The sequence below is a fragment of the Tachysurus vachellii genome, chromosome 7, assembly GCF_030014155.1.
Source record: "Tachysurus vachellii isolate PV-2020 chromosome 7, HZAU_Pvac_v1, whole genome shotgun sequence".
Classification (NCBI taxonomy): Eukaryota; Metazoa; Chordata; class Actinopteri; order Siluriformes; family Bagridae; genus Tachysurus; species Tachysurus vachellii.
The window spans coordinates 370,001-381,163 of NC_083466.1; the positions used below are offsets into that span (position 1 = coordinate 370,001).

At 42.0% G+C, this 11,163-nt stretch overlaps 1 protein-coding gene across 1 annotated transcript in view; it reads right to left on the minus strand.

The window, feature by feature from the left end:
- Positions 1 to 10,682, minus strand: part of map1sb (microtubule-associated protein 1Sb) — an 11,083-nt gene extending 401 nt beyond the window's left edge. The window contains exons 1-7 of the mRNA XM_060873584.1: positions 10,559 to 10,682; positions 9,341 to 9,442; positions 7,636 to 7,718; positions 5,645 to 5,785; positions 2,410 to 5,542; positions 1,954 to 2,159; positions 1 to 1,651 (exon numbers count right to left, since the gene is read on the minus strand). The exon at positions 1 to 1,651 is cut by the window's left edge and continues 401 nt beyond it. Of these exons, the coding sequence (XP_060729567.1) occupies positions 1,496 to 1,651; positions 1,954 to 2,159; positions 2,410 to 5,542; positions 5,645 to 5,785; positions 7,636 to 7,718; positions 9,341 to 9,442; positions 10,559 to 10,682 (3,945 nt within the window). The 3' untranslated portion in view covers positions 1 to 1,495. The remainder of the gene's footprint in view (positions 1,652 to 1,953; positions 2,160 to 2,409; positions 5,543 to 5,644; positions 5,786 to 7,635; positions 7,719 to 9,340; positions 9,443 to 10,558) is intronic.
- Positions 10,683 to 11,163: the final 481 nt, after the last annotated feature.

The following is an 11,163-nucleotide window of genomic DNA, read 5'->3' on the forward strand; positions in this document are numbered from 1 at the left end:
ACAAATAGTCTGACTAGCGAGTTGACCATAACGTCCCTCAGCTGGACCTCAGACAGACACGTCTCTAATGTTGCTGTGGGTGTAGTCATGGGGCAGGTGTTGTTATGGAAACCAGGCAAACAATATGCGAGTGTACTGAACATTCCTTTACAGAGGTGAACAATCAGATTGTCTGATTGTTTCATGCTTAAATTACATTAGCTGGCTTAGAGAGTCTTAAAGAAGTGTTCCTCTCGTCTGATTGGCTATATCCCATTTGCATTTAGATGTACATTAACTAATAATTATTATGAAAGTAATGTTAGCTACAGCGGTCAGAATGTTTTTGTGTGTTTTTTCCAATAATATATTAAAGAATGTCTCTGAACTGTGCAGAATGTTCAGACAGCATGAGCTACAAAGGACAAAAAAGAAAAGACAAAAAAAAAACAGATTTTTGATGAAGAGCAGAAATCAGTTCAGAGGAATGACTTTTCCCATGGGGAAGTAATGCACTTCATAAAGAAACTGCTATAAAGTCACTAATTGTTGATTCACTCTGGAATTAAGGGCCAGGATTTTGTTAGGAAGCCTAATCAGGAAGTTTCCCAGGAAACAAACACAAGCAGCTTGACTAACATGTGCTTTACACATTTCTAAAAATTCAGAGACGTAGCAAGCCGTTTTTTATTTTCTGTATCTACATGATGTATTATTTACTCTGTGATCATATTAATAATATTCTTCATCAGAATGTCCTTATTTCGTTAATGATTTAGACGCATTCTCACACGTGCGTGTCCTTCCACTCTACAGCTACTTCTACACTTTGGCTTCTTAAACTGAATTATACTCGTGCGTTCTGGAAAGTTTTCTTTCACAACTGTTGTATTTTTTTTTATCTAAAATAAACAAACTAGAACCACATGCAGGAAACACAGCGTGCACACACTGCTACACACACCGTGAGTGTTTATTACATCAGTGAGAGAGTTTAAATGTTGATTAAATGTGGAACTTTAACACACAGTGGTGTGTGATAATGAAATGCTAAAAACCTTTTGTTATCTGCGGTTTCCTGCGTTCTACTTCCCGGTTCCATGTCGGGAAATAATGTTAACATTCATGACTATACCATTCGAAGTTATAAGAGTTCACCCCGAATCCTAGAATGCATCACTATATAGTGCAATAAAACAACGTCTCAAAACTTAGTGTACTCACTAGGGTGTCGGCTAAACCCAGAACCACCTAGAACCCACAGAGTAAATTGTAATAAGACTGGATAGTAGTTAGTGTAATAATGTTTAGTGTTTGTTAGAACCCAATCAGCTCATTAGCACACCATTAACAAGGTGTGTGTGGGTGTTAGTATTTGTATTAAATCTGTGTGTGTTAGTGTGTGTATAGATTCAAAAACACTATACTATACTGACCATTATCTGTTGTTGTTTTTTTTTTTAAACTTTTTTAAATTAGATCTCTACCCATTCTTTCTCTATTTTACCACTGTGTGTCAGAACTCCACTTTACAGGCGGGGAACGTCTCCTCCTGCATAGCTACTGTGCTGTTGCTCCCCAGAACGGTGATGCCCAGCTGCTGCTGCCTCTCCTGTGTCTGATGGTACCACTCGTGCATCATCACTGACTCAAACGTTGGGATTAACGTCACCTGCAGTAGGAAATGACACAAACTGAGATGCAGATAAGTGATTAGCCTATTATCCTTAATCCTCCTGGCTGGCTCTCTTACTGACTTTCTTATAGGTTCTCTTGTTGACTGTCTCTCTAATTAGTTGTCTTGTTTTACTTTCTTACTCTATCTCTTTTACTGGCTGTCTCTCTTACTGGCTTGCTCTTTTATTGGCTTGCTCTTACTGGATGTCTCTATTTCTGGCTGTGTCTCTCTATGACTGTCATTCGTATTCCTTAAAATAAGCAACCCTAAAAGTTGCTTAAAAATTGTGAACTTACTGGCACATCTTCAGGCCAAACAGACTTTCCATCCAGTAAAGCATCCAGAATGGGTCTCATCATGGCTTCTTTAAGATCATCATCTCCACTTATAATGTAACAGGATGATCGCAAACGGCAGAAGAATTCGACATCAATTGTGGAAGCTGCATTTCCAGACGGAAGGTATGCCAGGTCTAAATACACTGAGGTGATGCCCTTCATACCTGTGGTGATTAGGGAGAAAACCAGTGAAACAAGATCATAAGATCTTTGCCTAAGAACTAATCTTTGAATATAAAGATTTTACAGGAAACTGTGAAGGACTGCAAAAAAATGACTTTTGTAGCAAGGATTAAATGTTATAATCTGCTGAGGCAAACGCACATTATGAGTAAGATAACTAATGTAAGAATTACTGCCATACATAATTCCAGAAGCATTCAAGAGATGTTTTGCTTATAAATCTTTTCCTACCTGTGGTGGTTAATCGTTTGGCACCAAAATGGGAAGAACGTGATACTGGAGGGTCTACAGTAGAATTTGACCTCAGACTCCCAGCTGATCCACTCTGACTTCCTGTTCTGGTTTTACTAGCTTGTGCTGAAATGCTAGATGCACTCAGCCTCTGAGCAACCACAGTCGTCTTTCTGTTCTTTGCACCTGTTTTGCCAGGTTTTCCAGGATCAGGCATGCAGGCCCCGGGCTGGGCAGGAAGAGGAGGGAAGTCTTTGAGAGGAACAGGAAGAGGATCTTGAAGTGGTGAATTGTTCAGGTTCAAGTTCTCAGAGGAGCACTGTACACCTGCCTCCTCATCCGAATCTAACGCACCATCTGCGGTTATAGAAGGGCATTCCTCCAGACCGGGTGGGGGGTCAGAATCCGAGGCAGTGGGAAAATAGTCGCTAGCAGAGGTGAGTGGAGTTTCCTGGGCTGGGTGATTGACCTTGTTGCCAAAAAACACCTGTTGCAGGGGCTTCACCACTTCTTGGGAGCGATCACTATCATCTGAGAAGTCATGAGGGCTGGTAGCCATAAGTGCTGGTGAAAGGGTGTGCTGATCTTTCTCTAGAGGTTTAAAATGCTTAAATTCGCAGGGAGAAACCAAACAAAGGTCTACATCATGAGCAGAATCAAACATCAGACTCTGTGGTCCAGAAGGACGTCCATCTGGGGCGTCGTTCATCACCCTCTTGGTATGTGCCATCTTCAAAGATAAAGACATGCCTACTTTAAAGTCAGGATCTCCATAGTGTCCATTAGAGTAGGACGTCTCGTCCTCGTTTGTGGATTCACTCACCGTAGGAAGCACCTGCTCAAAGGACATTGATAAAGACTCATCAACCTCAGTGGACTGTGGTGAGCTAACTTCAGCAGGCATTGAGTGGGTGGTGGTGGTAACTGTGGGTGATATATCAGGAATAATGTCCTTGAAAGAGCTCAAAGACAGGAAACTTGAGTGTTTCTCTTTAGAAGAACTGGAGTTGCTCTCTTGTGTACTTTTGGGACATCCAGACTCTGAAGTCTTACATGATGCTCCTTGCTGACTGTCTGACCCCAAGCACATCTTAGCCGCTAAGCTGCTGCGGTCACTGGAGGCCCAAGTCTCCTCAGGGGATATGTGGTATGGCGTATGACCAGCACTGTTTGGACCAGATCTTGGAGAACTCAACTCCAAAGTCTTTTCATCTGGGCTGATGCAGACTTCGTCATGGCCACTTTGGGGTGGATTGTCCTTCAGAGCGCCGTCGACCCAACTAAACTCAGTGGGTGTAAGGTCCAGATTTACACTGCGCTCAGTCTTTGGATTCTTGATATTTCCAGAGGCCTCAGTGAACTTGACTGGATTCAGTATGTCATCTGTAGACTTCTCTGGACTCTCATAGCTGTTTTTTGGATCAACTTCACCTCCCGATTCCTTCCTCAGTGGGATACTAGAAGCCAATTCATGTAACTGCTCATGCTCCATTTCCAGAAACTCTGCTGTCATATCGTCAGGTAAAGAGATCTCTGAGGGTTTTGGATCTGCACCCACATCACTTGAGAGCTTCTGGTTTTGCTGCTCCTTGTTAGATTTGTTGCTTTTTACTTTGTCTTCTGTCCCTTTGTTTACTTTAATTGATTTTTTCTTTGTACCTGCAGATTTACTTGGGTCTACAGGAGGCGATGCAGACCTTGGAGTCATTTTCTTGGTCTCTTTCCCCATCAAATTGTTTTTTTTGTCTTCAGTTTTTTCGTTGTCCTTCTGTTTGTTCACTGGGGAATCCTTTTTACCTGACGTTTTCCTCTGTCCGGTTTCCTGTTTCTTTGTCACAGGCATGCTACTTCTGTCATCTTTTTTGTTGGTTTTAAAAGATTCCTTCCTTGCAATAGTTTTGTTCAGTTTAGACTTTACACCATTTTCAACAGACTTTGGTTTTTCATCTCCATCCACAGACTTGAGCTTGACCTTGTCTTTTGGCTCCGGATTTCCATGAACTGATTTCTCCTTCGTTGTGCCACTGCTTGTCCTGGTTTCTTTGGTCTGAGACTTGAGGCTGTCTTGGCTCTCAGCTCTTTTTGGATGCTTTTCTGACTTCGGCTCGATATCTTTGGAGCACACTACAGGACGTTTGAGAAACTCCAGGTGCTTCAGCTTTTCTAGACCTTCCAGTATCTTAGCTTGTGGTGTTGACCCTGGGAAAAGAACTCGTATGATCTTTTCATGAGGACTGGCAGGATGCCATGCAAGTAAAGTGCAAATAGACACCAGAGAACTAAGGGGAATTTCAGAACCTTTTGGATTGTTGCTGTTTTCAGGCCAGCGGTTCATGAAGTCCTCAAACTCTTTGCTGCCTTTAACTGGGTTAAGAACATAAAGCTCAAGACACCCAACTCCCATCTTCTGAAACAGAATCACTGGTTCTATAGGACCACTTGAATTGCGAAGTAGTGGTTCTGCTGAGATCTTCAGTTTCTCCAAGTGACGCAACGTAAGACCGGCTTGATCGCTACTTCGCAGCACATTTGTATCACCTTGACATTTTTTCAGCCTTTTTGGTGCATTAAAGAAAACAACACCCAACTCTGGAGAGATCAAATTTTTCAGCCACTTTTCTTTCTTCTCTGAGTCAGAATTCTCTTCATCGAGCTCAGCGACTTTCCTGGCAAAAAGACTATTAATCCCTGGAAGATTATCAGTCCCAGCATGAGTGAGAAGAACAGAATCCACACGGTCCAGATGCCTGACTAACTTCCAGAAGCAAGAGCGTGGATCCGAGCCACCGTTGACCAGGACGTTGCATCCGTTGACAGCAAAAAAGGCACAGTCCCCTCTCCCACCTGGAAATATGTAGCAGCAGGGACGACAGAGTTTGAGGAACCCCACTGTGCCTGGGGGTTCCAAGAGATCAAATGGAGTTAATGGCTCAATGTTCTCGCAGAGATGATCAGTGAACTCCTGGAGCCCATCCATTTTGGGCAGCACCATTAAAGGGTTCACCTTAATATCTATTACATCTTGTAAATTGTGTTTCCCAAGTATGGAGTTCTTCCAAGTTCCAGTCTTCGGGCAACTAAGGGTCAGGTTTGCTTTTCCTGTCACGCTCGCAGTGTTTAGTTGCTGTTGAATCTGTAGTTTGTGAAAATAATAACACTGTCAGTGAAGGTGCAGAATCTTTTGACTCATTTTTTGTGCCATAGTTTAAGAAACTTAAAAATGTTTTCCACGAACCTCCTCATCTGTAAAGATCTGAACAAAGTGATTTGAAGAGAAGTGTCCGGTGTGTAAGACGAGGTCCCCGCTGTCCTCCAGCGAGCACCCGGCCAGTACCAGAAGCTTGTGCAGAGACGTGTCCGTTATCAGGTCGTTTATCTGCAGAAATTAGCATACTAATTATAGACAGTCAATAGTACAGTTACTATTCACTGGAACCTAAAGAAATGTGGAAACCATTTTAAAATGATTTTTGTGTGTGGACTCTGCTTCCAAAATTCACAACACCTGTTTTCTGATTAATTAAACTTTGTCACCTGACCATAAATATCGCCAAATACAGGGGTTTAAAACTGGAGTCCATTTTACTTGGGACTCGGGATGATTTTTTTTAAGCTTCCTCTGAAAAAAAACTGGATATTCAGAGTAAGGCTGTTACAGCATCAGCCACTCCACTCAAGTCAAGTCAAGACAAGACAAGAAGCTTTTATTGTCATTAACACCATATATAACTGTTACAGTACACAGTGACATGAGACAAAGTTCCTCCAGGATCAGGGTGTTACATAAAACACACACAGAGCTATAAGGACTTAGTAAGTGTCCTAGATACATAAAGTGCATCTGTGTAACCTGGTGTACACAGATAAGACAGTGCAGGACAAAAGACAGTGCAGACAAACAATTACAAGACAATACACAAAGACAATAAACAGAAACAGCGGTGACCAGTGAACATACTGTGTGTTCAACAATACTGCGTGCATTAATACTTTAATGAACACAGTGTTACAGCAGCAGGTCCCTGAGATAATGTAAAGAATTGTGCAACACAGCAAACAACTGAAATGTGAGACAGAATGTGCAAAGAGCAAAAAAGTGTGAAAAAACAGCATGTAAACAGGTTGATGGATATATATTGGAAGTGAAAATTAAATTCCCTGAGCGGGAATCAAACCCAGGCTGCAGCAGAGAGAGCGCCAAATACTAACCACTAGACCCATACTAGACTCCCTCCGAGCCACCAGAGGGAGCCTGTGTGCGCACGTGGTACACTAGGTATTGAGCACTTCTGGGGTCACCATGTTCTCACATATATTCTGTGTATCTGGATATTTTTGTCCTGCTGTTTGCTAACCTGGTTTTTGCATTGATTTCCTCTTCGACTCTGTCTTTGGCCTGAGTTTTGCATTGTTTAGCTTTGTGGACTGTAATATTGTGGTTACTGATCTCTGCCTGTTCACGTGACTCTGCTCTAGAGCTTCAATAAAAGCCATAAATGGACCCAGACAAGGCCTCGTTACAAAGGTCATATCTGTATGGCTGATCCCTGAGTTTAACATGGAGCAGATGCAGCTGAATGATTTCTGTGCCAATAGTTAAGAGATGTGACATAAAGAACCGGGTTGTTTGTCTTTGTTCATAAAAAAGATATGTTAATAAAAATGGAGCTGGAATTTACAGAATTACGCTGCAAATATAAACTCAGAATCTTGGAACTTCAGCAACTTGGGAAACGTGAAATTGCGCAAATTGTATGTTCCCAAAATTCCGGAAAGTTTCTTCATGAGTCTCTGTGTTGGAGGTCAGGTTTAAAAAAACACTGATGGACTGAAAGCTACAGAAGAGATCAGAGATCAGACACTCTGCGGTTCCAGACTTTCTTTGTTTTGTTTGTTTTTTTGTTTGAAAAACTCAAAGACAAAAGAAAGAAAATCTTCAGAGAAGAATAAATAATAAAGATATAAAGTGAAGTTTGATTTGAATTCTTTTGTTCTGTATGAGAGCTTCTGGAGCTTCTGGAATATTATTTTGTTTGATTATTGTGTATCGACCCCCTGAGCAAAGAGACACAACCATGTCAGAACAAAACAATGACAAAATGCAGCTTTAAATAAATAAATAAATAAATAAATAAATAAATAAATAAATAAATAAATAGTTACTAAACTCATTTTAAGACGCCACTGTCTGTGTTTTGGGTTTTTAACTGCGGCACCAGAACAGACCTGAGCGTAAAGAGTTTCCTCTGATGGATTGAACACAACTCTGCAGCTGAACACACTCGTACTGAACTCCAATATCCGCTGACCTACACACACAAACACACACAAACACACACAGGTCAGGAGACAGACAAGCAGGATTTCTTAAGCAGACACTAATCTCATCTGATTAGACTCTGAAACAGACAAAAACACTGCAGCTGCACTTTTTATTCCTCAGTAGATCAGACTGAGTGTGTTGATGTGTAGAATTATGTAGAATCGGATCGTGATCAGTTTAAACCATGACTTTATTCTGAGGCTGACAAAAATGTTTGGAAAAATCGAGGTAAGGTCCTGTGTGGTGGAGGTAAGGCAGATGTTTGTCACTCATTTTATAGCCATGCCATCTCCCCACCCCATCACCTTCTCCCCACCACCCCTTCTCCATCTCCCCACAACCCCTTCTCCATCTCCCCACCCCATATCCCCACCCCTTTGCCTTCCCCCCACCCCATATCCCCACCCCTAACCCTTCTCACCACCCCTAACCCCTCCCCACCCCACCCCTTCGCCTTCTCCCTACCCCTTCACCTTCTCCCCACCCCTTCGCCTTCTCCCCACCCCTTCACCTTTTCCCCACTACTTCACCTTTTCCCCACCCCTTCACCTTCTCCCCACCCCTTCTCCCCAATCAAAATCATTAGAGAATGTTAAAGACATAATGCTGACAAATAAGACTAAATAATTAAAGAACACAGTGTTTAACACAAAGTTCCTGACACACACACACACATATACATACATACCCGCACACATACACGCACATATACATACATACACACACACACACACACGCGCAAACACACACACACATACCCGCACACATACATGCACACATACAGTACATGCACACATACATGCACACACACACACACACACACACACACACACACACACACACACGTATGTATAGTGTTTAGATTTTTTTTAGCCTGCTTCTCAGACTCTCTTCACCTTTTTCCTGCAGCAGCCCATTTCCTGTTTCATACCCACACTTCCTGTTAAACCTAGAGCCACCCTCATGGAGTCAAAAGGTCTAAGAGCAAACATGTGAGACAGGAAGGTTTTATTTTTTAAAGCAAATTCTCCTATTTGTGAGGAAAAATAATAAAGTGAACGTGGTGTAGAGAGTTTTGTGTTCTGAACAATCGGTCGTTAGCACTTCCTTCCTGAACTTCTACTGATTATAACACACGCACAAAACCAACACACACACTCTCTCACACACACACATCTAACGGTCAGAGCTGTTCAGTCAACAACAGCCTTATTGTTATGTGAATGTGAAACATTCCTGAACAACACACACACACACACACACACACAGCAGCTCTGTTTAAAATCTAGCCTTTGTGGAGAAATAGACCACGGGTGTCTCTCATGTCTGACTCACACAGTTATTTAATCACATGTTTATTTAGTGATCGTTTTTACACTTTTACATTTTCCTGTATATAATGTGTGTGTGTGTGTGTGTGTGTGTGTGTGTGTACGCCACACTGATATGTTTTTGTAGGATTCTGTAAAGCTTTTTATCTCTACTTTCACTGTCATTATATTATTTGTGATTATTTATTATGTATTGGAAATCACAAGAATGACATTAATCCTGCAGTACAAGAGTAAAGGTGTGTGTGTGTTTGTGTGTGTGTGTGTGTCTGCTCACCTTTAACATCACTGCAGCTCTGAGAGGAGCGACGACTCACAAACACTCTGAGTTCTTCATCCAGATTACACGCCGTCAGATCCACATCCCACACCCTCAACCCTGCAAACACACACACACAAACACAAACACAGACACACACAAATAAACACACAGACACACACACACAAACACACACACACACAAACACACACACAAATAAACACACACAAACACACAAATAAACACACACAAACACACACACACATACAAACACACACACAAATAAAATAAATTATTAACTTTAATAAAAAAGACTGTCAGGAAAGTTTTAAACTTAACCTTTTCGGAAAAAAACCCCATCATCATCATCTTCTTCATCTTCATGTTTATTGACAAATGAAAAGTGAGTATAAGGAGGAGGATCAGAGAAGCTTCACAGTTTGGCTGTTTTGACACACTGACATCATGAGTTCTTTAAAATATCAGGAGATCTTAGCCAATATACCCTGAGTGCCTCTGCCAGGAGGTTACGCTGTGGCCAGAGATAGAAGAATCTTTTAATAGAAAAATCAGCTCAGACACGTGGACTAATCAATAGACACATGGCTAGAGGAACCAAATCCTCACGTCGTCCAGACGTCCTGTTATTCTCTAGTAAAGGTAGGTAGTACTAACGGTATGGGGTGCCAATAATTTTGAAAGCTACCCATTTCATTTGGACATGAGCACTGAGCTATTCAAGACTAAATATTCCTTCAAATCTAGATCCGATGCTGCATTTATTTACCGTTTCTGTTTACCCTTTAATCGAGGGTGCCAATACTTATGACGTCATAAAGTTTGTTTGGTTTTTCATCGCTGCAGGATTTTTGCACAAGCAGCTGATGTGTGTGGATTTAACGAGACCGAGGGTGTGTGTTCATGCGGACACACACAAACACACACAAATACAAACACACACACAAACACACACACAAACACACACACACACACATTTTACATCATTACATTTATAGACATTAAGACGCGCGTGCACACGTGTAATAAGGGTGTGATGTGTGATGAGAGAGACAGAGGTGTGTGTGTGTGTGTGTGTGTGTGTGTGTGTGTGTGTGTGTGTGTGTGTGGAGCAGCTCTATTCCTCTCCTCCCGGTGTCACCGCATCCTCACACTCATGCGCCATAAACATCACTATCCCAGGAGGCCTTTAATCCGTTCACTCTTCTGATTATTTACCTCTGTGGAGCTCTGAGGCGATAAAGTCCCTGCTGATGGAGTCCGGAGCCGCGCTGATGATGAGGAGCGCAGAGAAGCGCGCGGGGATGAAGCCGGGGTGCGACACGCGCTCCTCCTCCGCCATGATGGGAGGTTCTGCTGAGGATGAAGGCGCAGGCACACACACACACACACACACACACACACACACACACACACACACACACACACACACACACAGCAAAAACAGCAGCCTTTAACACAGTTCAGGTTAGCTCACTGCCATAAGAGGGCGTCATTAATAATGATACAGTCGTATGCAAAAGTTTAGGCACCCCTGACAATTTTCATGTATAAATATTTGGATGTTTTATCAGCAATTTCATTTTGATCTGTCAAATAACTGAAGGACACTAAAATAATATTTCAGTAGTGAAATGAGGTTCATTGGATTAACAGAAAATGTGCAATATGCATCAAAACTAAATTAGACAGGGGCATAAATTTAGGCACCCTCACCATTTTGTTGATTTGAATACCTGTAACTACTGAGCACTGATTAATTGGAACACACAATTGGTTTGGTGGCTCATTAAGCCTTGATCTTCATAGACAGGTTCATCTAA